The sequence below is a fragment of the Phacochoerus africanus genome, chromosome 15, assembly GCF_016906955.1.
Source record: "Phacochoerus africanus isolate WHEZ1 chromosome 15, ROS_Pafr_v1, whole genome shotgun sequence".
NCBI lineage: Eukaryota > Metazoa > Chordata > Mammalia > Artiodactyla > Suidae > Phacochoerus > Phacochoerus africanus.
In genome coordinates, this window is record NC_062558.1 from 31,611,062 (window position 1) to 31,635,172 (window position 24,111).

General features: G+C 41.8%; 1 protein-coding gene across 1 annotated transcript in view; it reads left to right on the forward strand.

The window, feature by feature from the left end:
- The first annotated feature begins 15,731 nt into the window (after window positions 1-15,731).
- The window catches only part of IFT81 (intraflagellar transport 81), a 105,362-nt gene continuing 96,982 nt past the window's right edge, over window positions 15,732-24,111 (forward strand). The window contains exons 1-5 of the mRNA XM_047761595.1: window positions 15,732-15,844; window positions 18,126-18,294; window positions 18,822-18,925; window positions 19,584-19,764; window positions 22,648-22,737. Of these exons, the coding sequence (XP_047617551.1) occupies window positions 18,151-18,294; window positions 18,822-18,925; window positions 19,584-19,764; window positions 22,648-22,737 (519 nt within the window). The 5' untranslated portion in view covers window positions 15,732-15,844; window positions 18,126-18,150. The remainder of the gene's footprint in view (window positions 15,845-18,125; window positions 18,295-18,821; window positions 18,926-19,583; window positions 19,765-22,647; window positions 22,738-24,111) is intronic.

Genomic DNA, 24,111 nt, shown 5'->3' on the forward strand with positions numbered 1-24,111 from the left:
CCAGGGATCGAACCTGCATCCTTGTGGATACTAGTCAGGTTTGTTACTGCTGAGCCACGATGGGAATCCCATGGCTTAGCATTTTTCTTAATCAGCTCTGTCTTAGAAGAAACGTTAGTTTAACTATAGGACTTGGTATTTTGCAGCAGTTTTCATATGATGGGCCATAGCAGGTTCGAATCCAAATGTTGCTCTTATTTGTGAAAGAAATTAAGCTCCTCCCCTGTTTCAACATCTGCATAAGTTCCCAGCAATTCCTTGTGGAGCTAGAATAGTTTAGATCACCAGTGGTACTCCAAGGAGACTATCAAGTGACACACCTGTCCCTAGCTCCAGATTCTGATACCCACTCTCAACCACCCAGATTATCACTGTTTTTGATGGTCATTTTATTTGCATGTGTGTGCAATGTCTTTAACAGACCCCCAGATCGGTTAAGGTGCTGTAACAGAAAGGCACAACTCAAATTAGCTTAAACACTTAAACATTAAGGAAAACCTTACTTCATATAACAAGTCAACTCCAAAGTGGCACATGCAGCAACTCAACAGCATCAGCAGATTAATCCTGCCCCAAATGTCAATAGTGCTGAGGTTGGAGTTCCCGTCGTAGCTCAGTGGTTAACGAATCCGTCTAGGAACCATGAGGTTTCGGGTTCTATCCCTGGCCTTGCTCAGTGGGTTGGGGATCTGGCGTTGTTGTGAGCTGTGGTGTAGGTCGCAGACCTATACAACGCAGCTTGGATCCTGCATTGCTGTGGCTCTGGTGTAGGCCAGCAGCTACAGCTCTGATTAGCCCCCTAGCCTGGGAACCTCCATATGCCGTGGGAGCGGCCCAAGAAATGGCAAAAAGACAAATATATATATATATATATATATATATATATATATATATATATATATGTATATATATATAGTGCTGAGGTTGAGAAACCCTGGATTAGATGGATCAGGCAACGGGGCTGGCATTGGCTTCAATGAAGCACATGCAATGAGGATGAGGCAGAGGACACCACACACAACTGGGGTTTGGAGAGTCTGAAAGAGGAAAGGAGGACTGGCTTTGGGGAAGAGAATCCACAGTCTCTGTTATAAGCCCTTGATGCTGTTAATTTAGCTCCCACTTGGATATATCAGAATCAACACTTGGTCCCTTACCCTCACCTTGCTTATAGTCCAGATGTTTAAACCAGACTTGCATGATTTCCTTTTTTCTATTATCTCTTTTTAAAAATTGTAACAAAATATTGATAAGAATAAAGGAAAGTCACAATGACTCACGATCCATCAAGATAGCTACCACTAACTTGTTTGTTTATTTCCTTCCAAACTAGACCCTGATTTCTATTTATGGAAATGCATGTAAAGTATCTCCTCATTCATTCATTCAACAGCAATGGAGCTGAGTGCGTGTGTGTGTGTGTGTGTGTGTGTGTCTGTGTCTGTGTCTGTGTCTGTGTATCTGTGGTTTATATTCTCACTGTATTAGGAGTTCCCAGAAGAATAATTTGATTGTTGAAACTGGAATAGTCAAAAACAGTGATAATCTGGGTGGTTAAGGGTGGGTATCAGAATCTGGAGCTGGGGACAGGTGTATCATTTGATAGTCTGCTTGGAGTACCACTGCTGATCTAAACTATTCTAGTTCTACAATCAGAATGGTTGAATAGGAGAGGCTTGACCTGGGTCTTTTTATTTTATTTTTATTTTATTGAAGTAGAGTTGAATTATAATGTTGTGTTAGTTTCAGGCATACAGCAAAGTGGTTCAGTTATATATTGACCTGGGTGTCTTGAATGAGAAAAGAGGGTATGAGGGTGGCCTTCCAATAAGAGGGTAGGAATGTGGGGGGTGGGAGTAGAGAAGACAATGGGTCTATTGTAAGGTGGTGGAGAAGATTCTAGATGTAACAGGTATCTGGGTTTTTTGGCCTGTCCAGAATTCATCCCCCTTCTAATAACTACATCCAGTTCTCTTCTGTGGAGTCACTCCTTCTCCGTTATCAACCCTCAACCCTTACCCCCACCCCTTCATCTGGAGGTGGTCACATGACCGAAACTGACCACTCAAAACACCACACTCTGGCCAGTGATTGGCTCACGGGTGGGCACATAACTAGATCAGACCAATCAGGATCAGTGAGACCCAACTATATTTATTGGGAACGTCTAGAAAGAAAAGGTCCTTTTCCATTAGATTTGAAACTAATAGCTTAAAATATTTCAAGGAAAATGAGCCCTTTTGCTTAAAGGATGCCAGCGTGGCTTTGCTGCCCACCACATCACCAGTGCCTTTTCCATCTCCTTGCCTTAAGTTGAATGTCACTCTGGGTAACACTTCCCTGATGACATGGTAGCGTTGGAGCGCACCGCTCAGAATTCCTTCAATAGAGTCTGCTTCGATAAGACTGGCTGCCTGACAGCCTCACTCCCACCCCTCTGGGTCCACTAAGTTCATGCTGAGGTCATACCTCCCGGGCTGCTCGCAGCCAATGACAGAGCACAGTGGGAGTACTAGTGTAGCGTCCCTGCTTCCCAACCTAGAATTCCTCTTATAGCTGACTGTGGCTGGGGAGCCCCCTTCAGCATAGCCAAAACTCTTAGAACTGTGCCACTGTCCAAGGCTCTTCCTACCACATCCTTCCTTCCCCCTCTCCTTCCAAGGTATCAGACCAGCAGCACAGTCTGAACAGTCTCCTGCCTACCCCCACTCCCTTCCTCTTTATCCTCCAAAGGCATAAATAAGTAAATCCTAAGTAAATCTCTTGCAAGTCGATGCCCATCTTGGCATCTGCTTCTCAGAGGATCCGTATTAGCACAGTTGACTTCCATCTTGTGAAATGAGCTAATGAGGTCTTAGCCATCCAAACCTACAGGCATCTGTTGCCTAGGAAATGGGGTTTTACACTGTAATGGTTAGGTCCATGGGCTTTGGAATCAGAATGACCAGGGTATGAGCCCTACTTGCCAGTGGTACGATCTTAAGGAATTTTTATAACCTGCCCTGAGTCTCTACTTCCTCATCTGTTGAAAAAGTGATGCTCAACCAGAAGTGATATTTGTCCCCCAGGGACATTTGGCAATGTCTAGAGACAGCTTTTGGTTGTCACAACTGAGGAACTAAAGGGAGAGGAGTTATTGCTATTGATGCTTAGCGGGTAGAGGCCAGGAATGTTGCTAAATATCCCTCAGTACACAGAGCAGCCCCTCCCAACACACACACACACACACACACACACACACACACACACCCCAGAACAAAGAATGATCCAACCAAAATGTCCATAGCACTGAGGTTGAAAAACCCCAGTTCAAAAAGCTGTTGTTAAGATCCAATAGGATCACTTGTTCAATAGCTGTCATTTCTGCTCCCCTTCCCCCTTGTAAACTCCACACTGGCAAGGACCGGATAACTCTGAATTAATATTCAGTGTCACTAATGACTAGACCATAGAAGGTACTAAATAACTTATTATGAATTGAAATATTTATCAATAAGTGCAAATCAACAAATGGTAACTCTTACTATTATTATTATGACTGTTACCATCGTCATCATCACTGTCTTTCCAGACCCTGGCTCAGTGCACAGGGCATAACTGGTCTTCAATATTTGTTGAATGAAGGAATGAATGAGAAATGAAGGGGTAGTTACTCATTAACCACTAATTTATGTGCCTTGGAGAAATATTGGAAACTCTTGGGAAACAGGCCCAGTCTTTTTTTTTTTTTTTTTTTTTTGCTGAGAGGAATCTTGTTCGTCAAAGAAATGACTTGAGAGGATTGAGACCTTGGCCAAAGCCAGAGTCAGGGACCTGACTCAAAGTCATGTAGAGTTTAGGACACACATCTTCCTTGGCTTAGGCAAAAAAGGAAAACGGGCCAGGTTTTGTGCGAACTTGCTGTGAAACAAGAGCTGTTTTCAGGGCCCAGGAACACGCTCTGTCCCATGTTTAATTTCTTCCATCTGTCTGGTATCTGCCCTCCGCTGCCCTCTAAGCCATTGCCACACATTGTCTGCGCACACTCCCATATAAGGTGATCTCTCTCTCTCTTTCTCTTCCTCTCTTCCCCTCTCGCTCTCTTTCTCAGGGTTGGACTGCAGCAGCACTTCCTCCACCCTGCGCTCCCTCACTTGGCCTTCCCTGGCAGGCTCTGCTGTGAGGATGGATGGCTGGGGAGCGGGAAGGGGCAAGGGGCTGCCAAAGAATGTGGCAGGTTTATTTTTGTTCGAGCTGCATTCTTTGCCAGGTCTGCAGGCCCCGGCCACTTGGGGATGTCACATGCCGATAAGGCAGTGGGGGGTGACTGAGACCTGTAGCTCAAATCTGCAACACCCCAGGTGTGAGACGTCATCACGAATTGGTGGGGGGGGGGGAGCGAGGGAGACAGGGACTCTGAGGTCATGGGACTCGCCTCTTCCCACTGCCTTGTGCCTGATTCCCAGAAAGAAGTCTGATCCTTCAGAGATGCAATTGCAGGAATTGAAATCTGTAACCATTTAGGCCCATCTCTGGGTAAAACCCAACATCTGCGGCAGAGTGGAAAAGAGCCAGGTGTCAGGGTGAAATTATTAGCTGCGTGACCTTGGGCAAATTGCCTGACCCCTCTGACTCTCAGTTTCCTTATCTGTCAAAACAGAATCACCAAATCTACTGGATACTATTCTAGTATCATAGTGTAACGTAAACTCTGTGTGGCAGCGATCATTGTCTGTTTTGTTCAGTGTTGTTTCACCAGCACATAGCAGAAGCTCAAATGTGTTGAACAAATTAAATGAGATAATGCTTTTAAGTGCTCAGCACCCAATAAGTGATAACCATTACTACCTACTCAATAACAACTAGTGTTTATTAAGCACCTATTAAGTGCCAAGCCCTGATAGGTGCTGGGGATATAGCAGTGAACAAGACAGACAAGGTCCCTGCCTTCAGAGAGCTTGTATTCTAATGGGGGCGATATACAATAAAGTAAATTAAGTTCTGTGAATACTGAGTGCTATGGAAGATATTTAAAAAGGGCTGTGGGGAGTTCCCGTCGTGGCGCAGTGGTTAACGAATCCGACTAGGAACCATGAGGTTGCAGGTTCCATCCCTGGCCTTGCTCAGTGGGTTAATGATCCGGCGTTGCCGTGAGCTGTGGTGTAGGTCGCAGATGCGGCTCGGATCCTGCGTTGCTGTGGCTCTGGCGTAGGCTGGCAGCTACAGCTCCGATTCGACCCCTGACCCCTAGCCTGGGAACCCATATGCCGCGGGAGAGGCCCAAGAAATGGCAAAAAAAAAAAAAAAAAAAGGGCTGTGGAAGAAGCGTGATTTTTAAACCTTTTGGCTGTGACTCACAGTAAGAAATATGTTTGTTGTGTGACCCAGTGAACACACATGCAGTTTATGCAGCTGAAATAAAACTTCCACAAAACAGTTGTGGTAGATTATCTGCAAACATGTCTGCCAACAATTTGGCAAACATCATTCCTGGTATGCACATGCCATTCCCCAGTCAAGAGGTAGAGTTTATGTCGCCTTTCCTTGAACATGAGAGGGCCTATGACTTGCTTTGACTAATATACTGCAATGGAGAATTTCCCTCATGGCTTAGCAGGTTAAGGATCTGGCATTGCAACTGCTGTGTCTCAGGTTGCTGCTGTGGTGTGGGTTCAATTCTTGGCTTGGGAACTTCCGCTTGCTGTGAGTGTCGGGGGGTGGGGGGGGGGGAAAGAATGCAGGAGTTCCCACTGTGGCTTAGCTGTAAGGAACCCAACTAGTATCCATGAGGACTCAGGTCCGATTCCTGGCCTTGCTCAGTGGGTTAGAGGATCCAGCGTTGCCTTGAGCTATGGTGTAGGTTGCAGACACAGCTTGGATCTAGCATTGCTGTGGCTGTGGCATAAGCCAATGGCTACAGCTCCAATTCGACCTCTAGCCTGGAAGCTTCCATATGCCATGGGTGTGGCCCTAAAAAAAAAAAAAAAAAAGAATGCAATGGAAATGATACTGTGCTTGTTCTGGGCTTGAAATTTAAGAGGACTGCTGGCTTTCACTTTTATGCCCTTAATACCCAGCTGCCATGTAAGGAGGCTCAGGTTAGACCACTGAATGATGAGACCACAAGGAGAAAGAAAGAGTCCACATAAGGGAGAAATGGCAGCCAGCACTGAAGCCCCAGAAAGGAGGGAAACCATCTTCGATGTTCCAGCCCCAGGCAAACCCCCACCTAAATTGAGTCATATGGTGACCCCGACAGGTGCCACATAGAGCAGAACTACCCAGCTGAGACCAGCTGACCCACAGAGTTGCAGGGGAAAAAGTGTTGTTTTTAAGCCAGTAAATTTGGAGTGGTTTATTACACAGCAAAAATATTTCTGACAGAAATATTTACCTTTATTCTGTGTGGTATTTTCTATTCCATTTTATTTATTTATTTATTTTTAATGTCAAGACCCATTAAACTGAAGTTCCCTTGTGATACATTGGGTTAAGGATCTGGTGGTGTCACTGCAGAGGCTCAGGTAGCTCCTGTGGCATAGGTTCAATCCCTGGCCCGGGAGCTTCCACATGACCACCCCCAAAGAAAAAAAAAAACACCCTTGGAGTTCCTGCTGTAGTGCAGTGAGATCAGTGGTGTCCCTGAAGCACCAGAACACAGGTTTGATACCCCAACCTGGCACAGTGGTTTAAAGACCCAGCGTTGCCACAGCTGTAACATAGGTTGCAGCTGTGGCTGGGATCTGACCTCTGGCCCAGGAACTCCATATGCCAAAGGGTGGCAAAAAAAGGGAAAAAAAAAAGCCCATTAGACTGATTTTAATACCCACTAATGGGACATAACCAACAGTCTGAAAAACACAGTGATGGAGAATGGCTGCTAAGTGGATTACTCTAAATATAGGGGCGGGGGCAGAAAAGGCCTCCCAAGAAACCAACATCTGTGACCTGGATGAGGAGAAGGAGCCAGGCTGGGGAAGATGTGGGGAGAGACCAGCCAGAGAGAAGACACAGCAGTGCAAAGGTCTTGAGCCTGGGCCAGGTTTGGTGTATCTGAGCAACTGAACGGAAACCAATGGTCAGGGAGTAGAGAGAGAAGGGAAGCCTAGAAGGAACTCAGGCCTTACGCCATACAGCACCTGGGACTTGCTGTAGGCAGCAAAGACAGCTTAGAAGACAGGGTGACCAACAAAGGCCCTGACTCCTCACCATTTTTTAAAAAATTGAGGTGAGAGTCACATAATACAAAATTAACCTTTTTAAAGGGAAAATTCAGTGGCATTGGGTATATTCACAATATTGTGCAACCACCTCCTCTGTCTATTTCCAGATCCCCATCGTCCCCAAAGGAAATCCTGTACTCACCAAGCAGTTGCTCCACCTTCTCCCCTCCCCCCATCCCCAGCCCCTGGCCATCACTAGTCTATATTCCATCTTTATGGATCTGCCTTGTCTAGATATTTCATAGAAATAGAATCATACAACAGGTGGCCTTTTGTGTTTGGCTTCTTTCGCTTAAAGCGTTATCAAGGTTCAGCTCTATTGCACCAAGACTCTGTACTTTTTATGGTTGAATAATATTCTGCTGTATGTTTATACCACAAATTGTTTAGCCACCCTTTTTGATTCTCTGATTCCATCTATAGCCCTCTTATTGACCTTGATTTGACATCATGAGGCCAGGAGGAAAAAAAGGTCTTGGCAACATGGTGGAGGTTTGTTCCCTGCCGCTCCTGCCCTTTGCTTGTTCCCTCCCATCAACATTTTCCTGCATGATTCTGAGCTTCCTGATGGCCCCAAATGCAGCTCCACTGCTGGTTACCCTTAAATACTCCCCCTGAATTCTATAAATACACCAACACTCAGCTGGGAAAAAAAGAACTTGAAAGGCATCTGAAATGAAAATATACTTTTTTCCCATCACCAGCCAAGTGTTTTCTCTCCATATCCTACCCCCAACCCCAGGCTTTGATTCCAGGGTAAGAGCCTGGATTTCAAACCATTAACCCTACCTGGGTAAGCAAAGAGTTTCCTTGGCAAAGCCTTTGTAGGCAGAGGAAGCCAGACAGCGTGTTAACACTGGCCCTCCCACACAGAAAATCCCTTTGCCTCACACAGAAAATCGCTTTGCTTCAGAGGCCTGATTTATGGTCCTTCTTCCAGACTCTACTGAGCCAGTTTTGAGCCCATTTACTAGGTTGTTGAAAATTGCTTTGGGATCGGGCAGACCCATGTTTGAATCTTGGCTCAGCCAGCCACTAGCTATGTGACCTTTGGCCCTCTCCTGGGCTGAATTTCCTTAATTATAAAATGGAAAAAGAAACACTGTCCTTGCAGATCCGTTGTGAGGATTAAATGAGATGATGTGGGCAGTAAGCCAAAATGAAATTAGGCCTAACTCCGTGTGATACCTAGAACTTCAGCTGGAGAACCAGGGCAGCTGGGAGATGTGCGGGTTGACCTCACAAGGCCTTTCTGCTTGTCGTTGTGATTGTATAATTCAACATGTAATCCGTTCCATCTGCCCCTGCAGATCCCCACGCTGCCATTTTCTCCCTTAGGTGGCCAGTCTTCATGGGTGATCTCAAGGGGTTGCCTGCCCTTTTGGTTCTCTCTGAGGTTTAGCCAACAGGATGCCAGGCAGGAGATCAGAAGGTGGAAGGAGAGTGAGGTCAAGATGGGCTGCCTCTAGAGATTTCCTACTGTGGCTCCACGGTAATGAATCGTCTAGCATCTGTGAGGATACGGGCTCCATCCCCAGCCCTGCCAGGTGGGTTAAGGATGCGGCATTGTCCTAAGCTGTGGTGTAGATCAAAGATTTGGCTCAGATCTGAACCCTAGCTTGGGAATTTCCCTATGGCATAAGTGCAGCCCTAAAGAGACAAAAAAAAAAAAAAAAAAAAAAAAAGACTGGCTGCCTCTAAAGTTTCCTGGTGGTCCCCCTCTTCATGTAGTGCTGTATTGAGCTTCTGGTACTTGTTCCCTTCTCTGGCTGCTTCAGGCTTAGGGATGAAATGGCTGCCTTTGTTGCTGGATCCTTGTTGGTTTCCCTAAAACCAACACCCACACCTTTAGAAACAGTCCTCTATTAAGCTCTCCTCAATTGCCCAGAGTGTGCCATCTTTATCCTGTCAGCAAGCTAAGTGATACAAAGGTTACCCATTTTAGTCCATGACTCAGATTTGCTAGAGGAAGTATATATTTTTTAAATGTACTGAATGTTCATATTTATTTACATATCACCTATCACCTAGTTACATAACAGGGATATGGGGAAAATCTTTTTTTTTTTTTTTTTAAAGTCATTCCATGGAGTTCCCATCGTGGCGCAGTGGTTAACGAATCCAACTAGGAACCATGGGGTTGTGGATTCGGTCCCTGGCCTTTCTCAGTGGGTTGAGGATCCAGCGTTGCCTGGGCTGTGGTGCAGGTTGCAGACGTGGCTCAGATCCCGCGTTGCTGTGGCTCTGGCATAGGCCTGTGGCTACAGCTCCGATTCGACCCCTAGCCTGGGAACCTCCATATGCCGTGGGTGCAGCCCTAAAAAGACGGAAAAAAAAATCATTCCTAGACTAAGAGATAATAATCATTGCGGGTGAGTGACATTAATCAAATAAACACATTAATTTGTGACAAATGCAAGAAAAAAAGGCTAATGGTGCTGAAAGAGACTGCATTGTTTTGAAGAATAGTTGACATAGGCAGGACAAGAGAGCATCCTTCATTGAATGAGGGATGGGTTTAGACATGAAGAATAAAATAAAATAGGGCAGATAAGAACACCACAGATATAATAGGTGTGTATTATTTTATAGTCAACTGGAATCCAACTCTGAGCCCTCATCCTGTCATTACTGGGCCTCTCTCCCTCACACACATCCTGGGGGATGCCAAGTCTCAGGGTTCATTTGCAGAGACAAAGCTTCAGAGAGTCACCTGTAGTCTTCTGCAATGGCCCATCCTGGTGACTGCCTGGTCACCCACTCAACATCCCAGGCTGCCTGCTTAGATCCAATCGCATTGATGCTCCCATGTCTGATCTGGGATGAGGAGAGCTTGGCCCACACTGGAAGCCACTAGACTGATGATGTGACCTCCCAGGGGTAGTTCTGCTTTCTCATGAGCTGCCCCAAATTTATCTACCTGTGATCCTTTTCCTGTTTTCTTAGTATCGCTCTTCTTTATTTTATTTATTTATTTTTTAATTAATTTTTCTCCCACTCTACAGCAAGGGGATCAAGTTATTCTTACATGTATACATTTTTCCCCCCACCCTTTTTTCTGTTACTGTATCTCTCTTCTTATTCTAGAAGGAACTTTCCCCTCCACTCCCCACTTCAGGACAACTAGTATCAGCTCCTCTGAAGACTTCAGACTTCTACAAAAGACATAGTACAGCTTCTAATGTCAGCCTGCAAATCTCAAGGCAATGAAAATCATTGCAAGAGGAGGAGAAACAGAAGGAGTACTCACATAAATGAATACCTTAATAAATTCTGATGCATACGTGAAGTATTTAAGTTCCTGACAAACAGTAAGCATTCAGTAAGTGATGCCATAATTATGATTTGAGCCCAGTAAGAATGTTAGGTGCCTTCTATATTTCAACCCATAATTATAACCAAGGAACTAATATGAATTGCATATTATTTTGGCTCCTCTACATTGCCCATTCATCTCACAGAACCCATTTTAAAAACCATTTGACAAAAATGTAGCACCAGGCACACATTTAATAAGACCTTTGGAATCTCATCCATTCAGTTTAATGTTTCACATATTATTTACCTTTTAACCTTTTAGAAAAGCACATTGTGCTACTAAATATACCCACAAGATTAAATTGCCAGAACAGAGACAATTTAGGATATCTGCAAAACTCAATTCAGGTTTCCATTAAGATTTAATTTCTCTTGTCTCCAAATAACCTAGATGGCAAAGGCATTAAGCAACAATTAATGGATAACAGAATAACCCACTTCCGAATTTGTTGCTGTGTCTGGGTCATTTTTCCCAGTTTTAAAAGAATGAGATAAAATGGGCAGTGTGCAGAGTAGCCCCAGATGGGATAGCATCTTGAAAACTGGCATTCTCTGAATACTCATGCAGAATCCAGAAATATCTCATGGTCAGGATGAAAGGTCTAAATTTAATATCAAAAACAGAAAATTGGCTTGGCTTCCATGTACTCTGCACAGGAAAATTCTTGTTTGGAAGTTCTGAAATGAGAAGGGGCTGGAGACACTAAGTTCACAGCATCCTCAGATTTGTGTGGGGACTTGGAGGCTCTGCTGTTATTCCATCATTGGCCCATGATGGAAGCCTGCATTGAAGAAAAACAATTTGTTGGAATGAAATCAGGGAGAAGGTTCTCACTGATATACATACTCCTCACAATAAGCACAGACATGTTTATTCCTCATTTCTTCCTCTTCTGGTTTTGTTTACCCAACTTTTAAGATTTAACCACATTCCCTGACCACGTGAACAGGACATCTGTTGCTCTTGTTTGCATAGTACCTCTACCTCTGGTAACAATATCCAGCCCTTCCTTTTGGGAAACCACCTTTACCTAGTCTATTACTATGTCTATCAGAATCATAACAATTGAGAGTTGGCCCTGGGACTTTGCTAGAATTATTGAAACAAAGATTTTACTTTTATTGAGGTTGCTAGACTAGAAGAATGTAAGCCTCTTGCTACTGACAGCTCATTCAGGGGAAAGTGGGGATAAGAGACAGAGAGATAAAGGGAGAAGGAAAGTTAAGATGACATTGCTGAGCCATACCTGAAAGTAATGATATCCTTGGACTTAACAATTACATGAAATAATGACTAGTCTCCTTATTTTTTTAATGTAGTACTAAACGCAGTCTTGAAAAAGCACTTGAATGGGAGTGGGTTTTTTTTTTCCTCTCTGAATAACGAGAGTAGAGGTTCACAACTGTAGATGGTCCTTGCAAGTATCTACAAGGTTAAATAATGGAGGTAAAAAGGGCAGCTTCCAATTTCTCTCTCATCTCCTCCACACTTCTCCCCACCCTCTCCTCCATGGCTGGTGAACATTTAAAGGATAATACCACATAGCTGCATTTTCTTGTTCAGAGGCTTTGACTGAGAAGCAGATTGAGAATTTTAGTGCTTTGGTAGCAAGGAAAGAATAGATTTCAACAAGAGTCTGTTTTTACAACCAGAAACTGCTAAAGAAACCACATTTGGAGTCCTGTAGACTGCAACCATGAACACCCAAGAGGACAAAATTAAAAAGAATTGAAAGGCAAAGACAAATGCAAGAAAGGCCACCCCTCCACTTACCCATCTCTCTGATGTACATATGCTCCTCATTTGACTTAGCTCATGGAAGTGCTTTGTTCCTAAGCAGTGGAAGTATGCACATGAATGTACATAGCTGCACTGTTCATTAGAGCCAAACAGTGGGAACAATTCAAAGGTCCATCGGCAGATAAAGAGATGAATACAAATTCATGCAATGGTAGTTCCCATCGTGGCTCAGTGGTTAACGAACCTGGCTAGTAACCATGAGGTTTGATCCCTGGCCTTGCTCAGTGGGTTAGGGATCCGGGCTTTACTGTGAGCTGTGGTGTAGGTCACAGAAGTGGCTCAGATCCCACATTGTTGTGGCTGCGGCTATGGCGAAAGCCCGCAGCTGTAGTTCTGATTCAATCCCTAGACTGGGAGCCTCCATAGGCCACAGGTGCAGCCCTAAAAAGACAAAAGACAAAAAAAAAAGATTCATGCAATGAAATAATACTCTTCCATATAATGGAATGAAGTACTGACACCTGCTTTAAGATGGATGGACCTTGAACGTACTACACTAAGTGAAAGAAGCCAGACACAAAGAGCCACATATTTTATGATTCCATTTATATGGAATATTCGGAAAAGGCAAATCCATAGAGAAGGAAAGCAGATTAGTGGTTGCCAGGGGCTGAAATATAGTGTTTTTTCATCACCAACTGGGAGATGATGGTTACAAGGAATAGGGTTTTGTTTTGGAGTAATGAAGATGTTCTCTGGAACTGGGTGGTGGTGATGGTTATACAAATTTGTGACTATGTTAAGAGCAGCTGAATTGTATACTTTAAATGGGTGGACTGTATGTATGTGGATTATTATATTTTAAGAAGCTATTTTAAAAAACAGAGTCAGGACAAGAGTGGGAATCTTACAGAAAGGCTGTCTTCTATGACTGAGACTTCCCTTCACCTATTAAAAAGCTCAGCTATAGTTCAGCCAAGAGGCATCTTTGGGGGTTACAAGGGAGACTCAACATAGCATTAAAGGAAAGAAAAGTCTTCACGTGGGTGGCTTAACTCGGGATGTAATCAGCAATGCCTTCACTGTTATGAAATTGTCGCTAAGTTCTTCTTGGATCCCTCAACGAATCTTTTTATCTTAAATGAATCAAGGGATGGGTCACAAGTCTTCCTTTGGCCTGTGTGTGGGTTGGACAGATAGAAAGGGACCCAACAAGTACAAGGCCTCTCCATGTCTCTCTTTTTTGCTTCAAGTTGGAATATAAGCTTCTCAGAAATGGATCCCAGGAAGCATGCTGACTGGCTTCAAATTCTTTCCTGTGTTCAGAGCAATCACATTAAGCAAAAAATCAATTCCAGTTTCAGTGCAAAGAGTAGATTCCCTTGCTTACTTGAATTTACACAGGACTGCATTCTCATAACTGAAATGTATAGTGTTTCCATAACAGCAGCCACAGGCAGAGGAGGAGCTAAAAACAACTTAGAAAAGTCACTATCTTTGTATAGTCTCTATCTGTAGACTATAGGAGGAGCAAATCTAACCATCTCATTTTAAAATTTTATTTATTTATTTATTTATTTATTTATTTATTTATTTATTTATCTTTTTACAGCCACACCTGCAGCACATGGAAGTTTCCTGGCCAGGGGTCAAATCAGAGCTGCAGCTGGGGCCATGGCTACAGCAACACCGGATCCGAGCTGCATCTGCAACCTACAGAAACACCAGATCCATAACTCACTGAGCGAGGCCAGGGATTGAACATGCATCCTCACAGAGACAACACTGGGTCCTTAAACCTGCTGAGCCACAAGGGGAAATCATTTTTTTTTTAAGAAGGGGGAAAAAAAGGTAAAATCTCCTTAGTTCTTCCAATATCAGACTCTGCTCTAATCCGCTATACCCATATCAGCTCATTTCATCCTCATATCATCCCTTTTAGGAAGGTATCATTATAGCCACATTTTGTAGATGAAGAAATGAAATCACCACAGGTGAGGCCATGCAATTCAAGATTCGAATCCAGACAGCCGGAAGAATCTTCTAACACACCCAACAGGATCAAATAATTATATAATCCCTTGTATGCATCTTCCATTGTTTCTCCCAGAGTTATTTAAGTTAACTTTTCAAGGTTTTAAGTGTTGTCTCCTCCAACTAGTCTTGAGAGTAGCTGAATTGGGACCTGTCTTAGTGTCTCTCCAAATGCCCTGCAGCCAGCGATGTACCCATCTTGGAATGTTCTGTTTGCTCTGCCCAAAAAATTCTCCCCTTTCCTGTTTGAAGGGAACCTGAAAACCTTAAAAAACTCACTTCATCCCAAAGAACCTCTCCTGACAGTATGATCCCCTCAGCTCCTTTTATTATAGCATTTATAATAGTTGTATTGTTGTTGCCCATTCAACTGTCTCTCTTCCTGCACTAAACTATCAGCTCTGTGAGGACAGGGGCCAGGTAATTCCTCGCCCTCCACGCATCCTCAGCAGCCAGCACAGAACAGGGCATATAGGAGATGCCCAAGATGGAACTTGTTTTGTTTTGCTTTGTTTTGTAAGTCTGATGCTAAATCTGCAGTTGGTTTCTTCCAAGATGTTAGAGCAGGCAACTAAGTTTTAGGGTGTGAGGAATTTCATTTTTTTCTGCTCCTCTCTTCATTGCCAGCAGACATAAACAAAGTACAGTGGTTTCTACTCTAATAGGGGCAGTTCAAAATACCATTCACCAACTAAGGTCTCTGCCCAAGCCGGTTAATGTAGTCCGCGGTTCTGTCTGCTGCAGGAGACTGCTGGCCTCCTCTGTGACCTGGGCATGAAGATCTCTCCCCACCTACCTCACAGAATGCGAACTCCATGAAGATGCAAGGAGGACTTGATTCATTTCTCCAGGTGCCTAAAAATAGGCTCTCAGAAGCCTTAAGCCATTTACTTTTTTTCCTTAGGCTATCTTAGCATATTAAAAAAATTCTGGATGAAAAAAAATTAATTCCCAATACAGGATATGTGGCCCAATAATGTGACAAAGAAGCTGAAATCTCTATGATGAATGTCTTCTTTTAATCCCGCCAGAGACTCGACAATTGTTCCTACGTATAACCTAATTTGGAGATACTTATGTCAATAACCTAAATTTGAAGTTCAGGCCAAATGCTTCCTCAGTCCGAATCCTACCGGCCCTGCCTCCAAGTCATCACTGATGTTCGGTGAAGGCAGCAAGCGAAGGAGGAGGGAGAAAAGTCAGGGCACACTCATTTAACATGTGTTAATAATGAAGACAGTATTTTGAAAACCGCAAACTGCAGGACGTTTGGTAAACTTTATTGCCATGGTAACAACCCTCAGCTGTCCGCAGTGGCTCAAAACCTGTGAACCCAAAATTGCAAGTGAGCCCCGCACACTCCTCTCTCCGCCTCCAGTGCCCGGTCTCACAGCGCGCGCCCGGGGCCAGCGGAGACGCTCCAGCCCTCCCTCGCCGGAAGTGACGTTCCACGGCCTAGCAACCGTTGCCAAGGAGCTCGTCTCTGGGAACCCACTAGTGCCCGGATTCCTCCTGGGCGGGGAAAGTAGTTTCGTGAGGAGAATTTGAGGTAACCTCGCGAACCCTCGGTTGGAAACGTCCCTGAACCCCAAAACAGGAGAGAATTTTCCCTCCCTTCCCATTTCCCAGTGCAACACCTCGAGAGTGGAAGGGTCGTAGCAGCTAAACCCCCACATCTAGGCCGGCCTCTGTGCGGCCTCGCGGTGATCGAGGCGGCTCCCGCGCGGGACGAACCGTTCGGAAGCCCAGAGAAGCCGCCGCGAGGTGTCTGGGTCGGACATGGGGGCCTCTTATCCCCTCTCCCGAACCCAAGGGACAGAGGGTGGGGGCGCGGGGAGGATACTATTTGGCATAATCTTAGGAGGCTCCTGGTTCAGAGTTCATGCCAGCCTGGGACCAGGACGGCGTCGTTTCTGTCCCAAGATAAACGCGCGTCCTGGTTTTTATTCCCCCCCTACCCTCGCCACCCCCTCGAGTCCTTATGTGGGTGAGCGCTTGTGAATTAGTGTGGCGACTTTCCGCTGCAAGAGAGAGAGTAATTGCTTTTACTAATTTTAGAGTGCAGAGCCCACTGGGCATAGACAGCCTACCTGTTCAGTACATCTTTGCCCTCAGCGGGTAACCATCTGAAAGCCGGTGGGCAACTAGGCAGGAAACCCAACTAGTTTCTTTTCCTGTCCTGGTAACGTTTTACTCATTTATCCAAGTATTTTGGTTTTTGGAAAGGGAAAAAAATGTGTGTGTGTGTGTGTGTGTGTGTGTGTGTATGTATGTATGTTATGTCATATATAATTTCTCTTTATATATAATAGTTAAATAATTTAAATATATCCATATGCGAAGGTTGTGACGTGACCTTTTACTTGAAATACTCTCAACAGTGGAAAATTTGCATCTCCAATGTGGATTTTTATTTAATTTATGTAAAGGTTTCCTTTTATAGCTTAAAGGAAACCTCAAAATTTTAAATCACATTGGTTATCTTCCCTACTGTCTTTTAGGTTATTTTCAACAATAATAATCATTTACTCATAATTTTATCATAATTATGAGGAAATGATAATTTTACATTTTGATGTTTTCTAAATATCCAGCTCCACCCAATTTAAAAGACCTGTTTTAGAGCAAGATTCTTGCAGCTCCAACAAATGTCTTAGATAAAATATCATCTCTTCATTTCATGGTTAATAACTACTAGGGAGCACTGAAGTAATCTTATTTTTTTTTTAGCAGTTCATCTTTTATTCATTTTTTTAAATTGCTAGTTTAAAAAATTGTCTGTCTTCAAATTTCTACTGCTTCTTCCCATACTAACAATATTGCATGCCAGAAACACTACAAGCCTTGGTTAAGCTGTTTCAGCAATTTAACAATCAGATAATAATTTTTTTTAAAAATTGTGATCTTTCTCACTGCCACCCTATTTAGGCTTATGGGTTTTGGTTTTGATTTTGTTTCTCTGGCCTTGAGACTGTGAACAGATACATTCAGTCTAGTGGAAGAAGTCACCATTTTAGATGGAATGGATATTCAGAGATAGAATTAGGCACAGATATGTCCTCATGGAATTTACAGTTTGGTAGAGAAGAGAAACTATGTAAATAACTAGTACAAAATAGAAAAGGAGAGATAGGAGTTCTTGTCGTGGCTCAGTGGTTAATGGATCTGACTGGCATCCATGAGGATGCAGGTTTCTTCCCTGGCCTCAGTGGGTTAAAGATCCGGCGTTGCTGTGGCTGTGGCCTAGGCCTGCAGTTACAGCTCTGATTCGACCCCTAGCCTGGGAACCTCTGTATGCCATGGGTGTGGCCCTAAAAAGCCAAAAAAAAAAAAGGAGAGATAAAGTGGTCAACCTGGAGGGCAGCTGCTGCTATTCTGATACAGCCCTAGGAGATAGCTTGAGAAAGAATTCCTAGAGGAACTTGCATTTGGAGGGCAGGGCTTGAAAGGTTAGGATTTGCACCTCTGGAGAAGGGGGACAGGGAGAACAGCACTAACTGAAGGCAGAGATGGAGAAACTAGTTAGAGAACAGTGATTTATCGTTCATCTGTCCATGTTAATTTGATGTTAACCCAGGTGATTGCTATTACACCAGATGCATATACAAAAAGATGTCATTAAATATTAACAGTATGTACTATAAAGTCTGCACACTCTGATTTCTTTAAACAAAATAACCCTTTTCATAGCATTTTGTATGCCAGGTAGAATTATACTTTCCATGCCTGCTTCCTATGAACTTAAAACTGATTTTCTGTTTATTGTATTTTTTTAATACAGAACTTTTGTTACCAATATTGTCATTTTTTTCTGTATTTTTACTCTTTAGTTTAAATTATAAGACCTAAATAACTATGAGTGATCAAATCAAATTCATCGTGGACAATCTCAATAAAGAACCTTTTAGGAAGAACTATAATTTAATCACATTTGATTCCCTGGAGCCAATGCAGCTATTACAGGTTCTCAATGATGTTCTGGCTGAGATTGACCCAAAGGTAAAAGTTTTCTTTTTATCTGTGATGAAAATTGTGTCAAGAAAGCTAGTTTTTACCACTAAATATCTGAGTCTTTGGCCAATTATTTAACCTTTTTGGGCCTAATTTTCCATGCCTGTAAAGTGATAGTAAACGATTTTTAAGATTTTTGTCCTAGCTAAAAAATTGAACTATCTACTTGTACCTTATTTAGAAATTATTTGTCTACTTCCAAATATAAATAGACTTGGTCCTGAAATGAAAAATACTTCTATAAAAGGTTTTATTGTATTGCAGGTTAGCTCATGTCTCTCATACACTGCTCTTTTCCACTGGAGACTTTTTTTAAGTTTGACAGTCTTAATATGAATCCTGATCTGACTTGTATGTACCCTCACTTGGAATCTGGAGGCCTCCATACTTAATCTGTTTTATGAAGAGACCATTGTGACTTTAATGCTCTAGCATAACAATTTTGTGAGTGAGTTTGAATGTTGTACTGTGTTAAATATACAGTAATAACATTTTTCAATTTTTTTATTTGTTAGCAAGATGTTGATATCAGAGAGGAGATGCCAGAGCAGACAGCCAAGCGGATGTTGAGCCTTCTTGGCATCCTTAAATACAAACCTCCAGGAAGTGCCACGGACATGTAAGAATCTGTTCAAGTGTTACTTTCTTAGAGCTATGCTTTAATAACCAAAGCTTCAGAGTCAGTTTTTCTAGGTAATAACCTATTTTCCCTAAGTCATTGGCCTCAGAAAATCACTGACTTTCAAAGTAATCTTGAACTTTTATTTCATCATGCAGAAGCCTTAACTGTATCACTTCTTTCTCTTAATCAAAAAAGTGAGGCAGGGAGTTCCCTGGTAGTTTAATGGGTTAAGGATACAGCATTGTCACTGCTGTGACTTAATTCAATCCCTGGCCCTGAAACTTCCACATACCACAGGTACAACTTAAAAAAAAAAAAAGGCAAATCCACTTTTCCATTTTATCATTTATCTGCCTTCCTAAACAGAAACAATAACTTAAACATGCCCAGTCAATGAAGTGAGGTATTAAGGCTGACTGTACCAGTTAATGGTTTTAAAAACAACCTTCTCGTATATTCCAGTAATTTATTAAGGGCCTAATTTTATGATTATTGTTAATGTGCAGATTTTAGAATAGCCTTGGTTTTATCTTTCTTAAATAGTTATGGAAAGCAATCAGGAATGTGGAAACTGGATTTTGAGCAAATGTTATCTCTTTTCAAGATTTACTTACAAACCTGTGTGTGTGTATGTGTGTGTATTTTCTTTTAATAGGAGTACATTCCGTCAGGGTCTAGTGATTGGAAGTAAACCTGTAATTTACCCAGTGCTCCACTGGCTTCTTCAGAGGACTAATGAACTGAAGAAAAGAGCATATTTAGCTCGTTTTTTAATAAAACTTGAGGTACCAAGTGAGTTTCTTCAGGACGAAACTGTGGCTGATACCAATAAACAGGTATAAAATATATAAGTGGTATTTTTAAACTATCTGTAGTGGATTTCAGGGTACACATGTTCAATATATGTTCATCTCTATTTGTTGTCTCTGTATTTCCAGTGACATCAAAAGGTAAAATATTTATCAGCTAATGTTTAGCTGTAATCATGTATGAAAATATTGATTTTTTGCACACAAGTACTATTAAAGTGATAGACTATATGGAATGAAAAAAACTCCTGAAATTAGGATTGTAGAATAATTTATTACTTAAGAATTGTGGGTAGGAATTCCCTTGTGGCACAGTGATTTAAGGATCTGATATTGTTACTGCTGTGTCAAGATTTGATTGCTGGCCTGGGAATTTCTACATGCTAGGAGTGTGGCCAAAAAAAGAAGAATTGTGGGTAGGTATGATCCTAGGCTTGGAAACACAGAGCATTTTGTTGATCAGTTGGGTGACTACACAATTTGTCATCCAGATCAGAGAGCAAAGGGGTTATCATAATAATTACACCAGAGCAAAAGGTGTAAACTGACACTATCCCAGGCAAATTGGAACATGTAAACACCTTCAAAGATTGTTTGTGGGCAAAGATGCCAGGCTTATGATCTCAAAAGATATGCCAATCTAGTAGAAGGAGAGAAAGGACCAGGAATTTGCAATTTCAGTGTACCTTCACCACCAGAGTTTTGGGGTGATACTGAGTTCTGGCTTTAAGGTCCTAAAACTCTTGACTACTCAGGATTCTAGTTGACCTGGCTCCTGAAACTGAGATTTCAAAGCACATTGCTGACCAAAGACTATGGAAAGAATTTAGGCTTAAGACTTCAAAGGACTTTGATTTAAAAGAAAAGAAATTGTCTCTGTTTAGCATTTGTACTTTTATTCCATAGTTGGTTCATAGACTGATTTGTACCAGTTTGTTGTGAATAGTTTGTCTATCTATCTCTCCCAATAGATTATGAGATCTGTGAAGACAGGTGTCCCGTCTTGTCTCTTTGTTTTCCTTCATGGTTTTATAGGGTTGCTTCTGTGTGATATGTACTCAAACTTTGGACTGAACTGGAACAATCAACCATATATTTTTTCATCCATGTATTTTGTTATTTTGCGTAGCCATAGCTGTCATTTGAAGTAGAGTCAGTACTGATCTCTTAAGACATTTCTGGGGTTGAAAAATTTATGCAAATAATTACATCAAATGTTATAGTAGATGCCTTGAGAAAAGTACAGAAGAACGAGACCACCACAGCACTACCTTTGAAGGATTTACATAATGTAAGAAATAGAGAGGTGTAAAAACATTTTCTCCTCCCTACCCTCCCCCCCTCAGTAAATTTGATAGAAACTAATTCCTCTGGAGGAAGTTTATTAATAGTTTTTACCAGGCATGCCCAGCTAATTCTTTTTTTCTTTTTTGGCTGCATCCATGGCCTATGGAAATTCCCAGGCCAGGGATCAAATCTGAGCCAGAACTGCAACCTATGCCACAGCTGCAGCAACAGTAGATCCTTAATGCACTGTGCTGGGCCAGGGATCAAACCCTTGCCTGCACAGAGACAGGCTGGATCATTAACCCATTGTGCCACAGTGGAAACACCCCAGCTAATTATTAATGGAAGGGATAATAGTAATAAAGACATGTTTGTTCTTGAAGCATATTTGAGATGTGTGTATAAAATGACTTAGACAGGAGTTCCCATTGTGGCATAGAGGAAACGAATCCGACTAAGAAACATGAGGTTGCAGGTTCGATCCCTGGCCTTGCTCAGTGGGTTAAGGATCTGGCATTGCCGTGATCTGTGGTGTAGGTTGCAGGCACAGCTCAGATCTGGTGTGGCTGTGGCTATGGCATAGGCCAACAGCTACAGCTCTGATTAGACTCCTAGCCTGGGAACCTCCATATGCCCCAGGTGCGGCCCTAAAAAGACAAAAATTAAAAATAAACATAAAAAACTAAATAATATAAAATAAAAAATAAAGTGTTTTAGACACATTTAGCAGCCTAATAAAAAATGCACATTGTTTTTCTAAATGAAGAGTTTTAGAATGATTGATTTTTGTACTTGCAGAATATGACCAGTTGAGAAAGAATATTATTAATTTCCTGTCATTATCCACCAAAAATCTATTTAAAAATTTTTATGTGAGTTGTGATTTTTTTCATTCATTTCACTACTTTTTACTGAATACACTCTATCAGGCACTATGCTAGGCCCTAGGGATACAGAAATCTACACAAGTAATACGATTCTTGTCCTCCTGAATGTCATTGTCTTAAGGAGGGAGACGGACAAGTAACAGGCCATTATAATTTATGTTATTTAGTCTGATATCATGATATGCTGATATGGAATAGGCACAGAGCTAGAGAAGGCTTCTTTGAGGATAGTGTTATCTATGCTGAAACCTGAAAGATGAATAACAGTTATCCAGGCTAGGGGTGAGGTAGTCACAGAGTATTCTTAGAATAGGGTATGGAAAGCAAAGGTGGACTATTCCAGGGCTTGAAAGATCACCATAGCTAGAGTACAGATTGTAAATTGAGAAGTTTTTAGCGACTGGATTATATATACCAACTTTTTTGTGTCCTGTATAAATGCTGTTTTTGTTTTTATGCTGCACTCACAGCATGTGGAACTTCATGGGCCAGGGATTGAATCCAAGCCACAGCTACAACCTACACCACAGCTGCAGCAACACTGGACCCCTAACCCACTGTGTCACAGCAGGATTATCCTATGTAAACATTTAAGGATATATTTTAATACTGTTAAGTAATTTAAGTAATCACTGTAAATAATCACTAAGTAACCCCTATATGTTAATAGATAACCTAATTAAGAAAAGTGCTGGATCTAGTCATTAGTTTATAATTTTTGTATTTGTTCTTTTAGTATGAAGATTTGATGGAAGGCTTTAAAACTTTGCATAAAGAATGTGAGCAGCTCAAGACATCTGGATTTTCTACAGCAGAAATTAGAAGGGTAAAGAAAAAACAGAATTTTTTTGGATTTGAGTAATATTAGATTTAGCAATTTTATTTTTAGTTGTATGAGTCTTAAGACTGTTTAAAAACTAGTGATAGCAGGAGTTCCCATCTCCAAGCAGCAGAAACGAATCTGACTAGGAACCATGAGGTTGCGGGTTCAATCCCTGGCCTAGCTCAGTGGGTTAAGGATCCGGTATTGCCGTGAGCTGTGGTGTAGGTCACAGACGTGGCTCGGATCTGGCATTGCTGTGGCTGTGGCGTAGGCTGGCAGCAACACTCCGATTAGACCCCTAGCCTGGGAACCTCCATACGCCGTGGGTGCGGTACTAAAAAGACAAAAGGCAAAACAAAAACAAAAACTAGTGATAGGAAATGGCAGATTTTCTTTTGTAGGACCTTTGCTAGCACTTTACTGAGGCCAGGGTAAATTCATAGTTAGTTCTTATGTACAATACAAACCATTACCATGGATTAAAAGTAATTACATTTTAGAGCTTTATCATATATATATATATATATATATATATATATATATATATCACATATATATTATAGAAAATGGAAGAGAGAAGGAAAAAAATCCAATTGTTAGCATTTCGTTATGCTATATACTTTTAGGTTTTGTGTGTGTGTGTGTATTTGAGATCATGCTATATACATAATTATTTGTATCTTGTATTTTTAATCATTATATTATGAATATGTTCCCATGGTTATTTCTACAGTATGATTTTTTGGGGGGCCACCCTTACAGAATATGGAAGTTCCCGGGCCAGGGATCAAACCTTTACCACACCAACAACCCAAGCCACTGCAGTGACAACGCTAGAGCCTTAACCTGCCACACCACAAGAGAACTCATACAATATGATTTTTAATGATTAAATAATATCCTGTAGTATGGATAGTTTAATTATTTTTTGTAATTTGTTTTCATTTTTGCTTTTATAGATAATGCTCTGATTATCTTCTACATAACTTTATTTTGGGATATCTGTGATTGTTTCCTTGAAATCAATTTCTAGAATTGCTTATTAAAGCATAGGAGAACTTTTAGGACTTTTGATGCATGTTACTTAATGTTCTTCAAAAAAAAATCTTTTTTTTTTTAATGGCTGTACTCCTGGCATATGGAAGTTTCTGGACCTGAGATTGAATTCAAGCCGCAGCTGCAACCTATGCTGCCTGCAGTTGGATTCTTAACTAACTGTAGCACAGCAGGAACTCCCAAAAAAACTTTATATTTTCACCAGACATATAAGTTTTTTTTCTAAACACTGCTAATTCTCATGTTCATAGATTTTGTATTTTTAGAAATAATATCTTTAAAAATTTTGAGTATAGTTGACTTACGAAGTTGTGTTAGTTT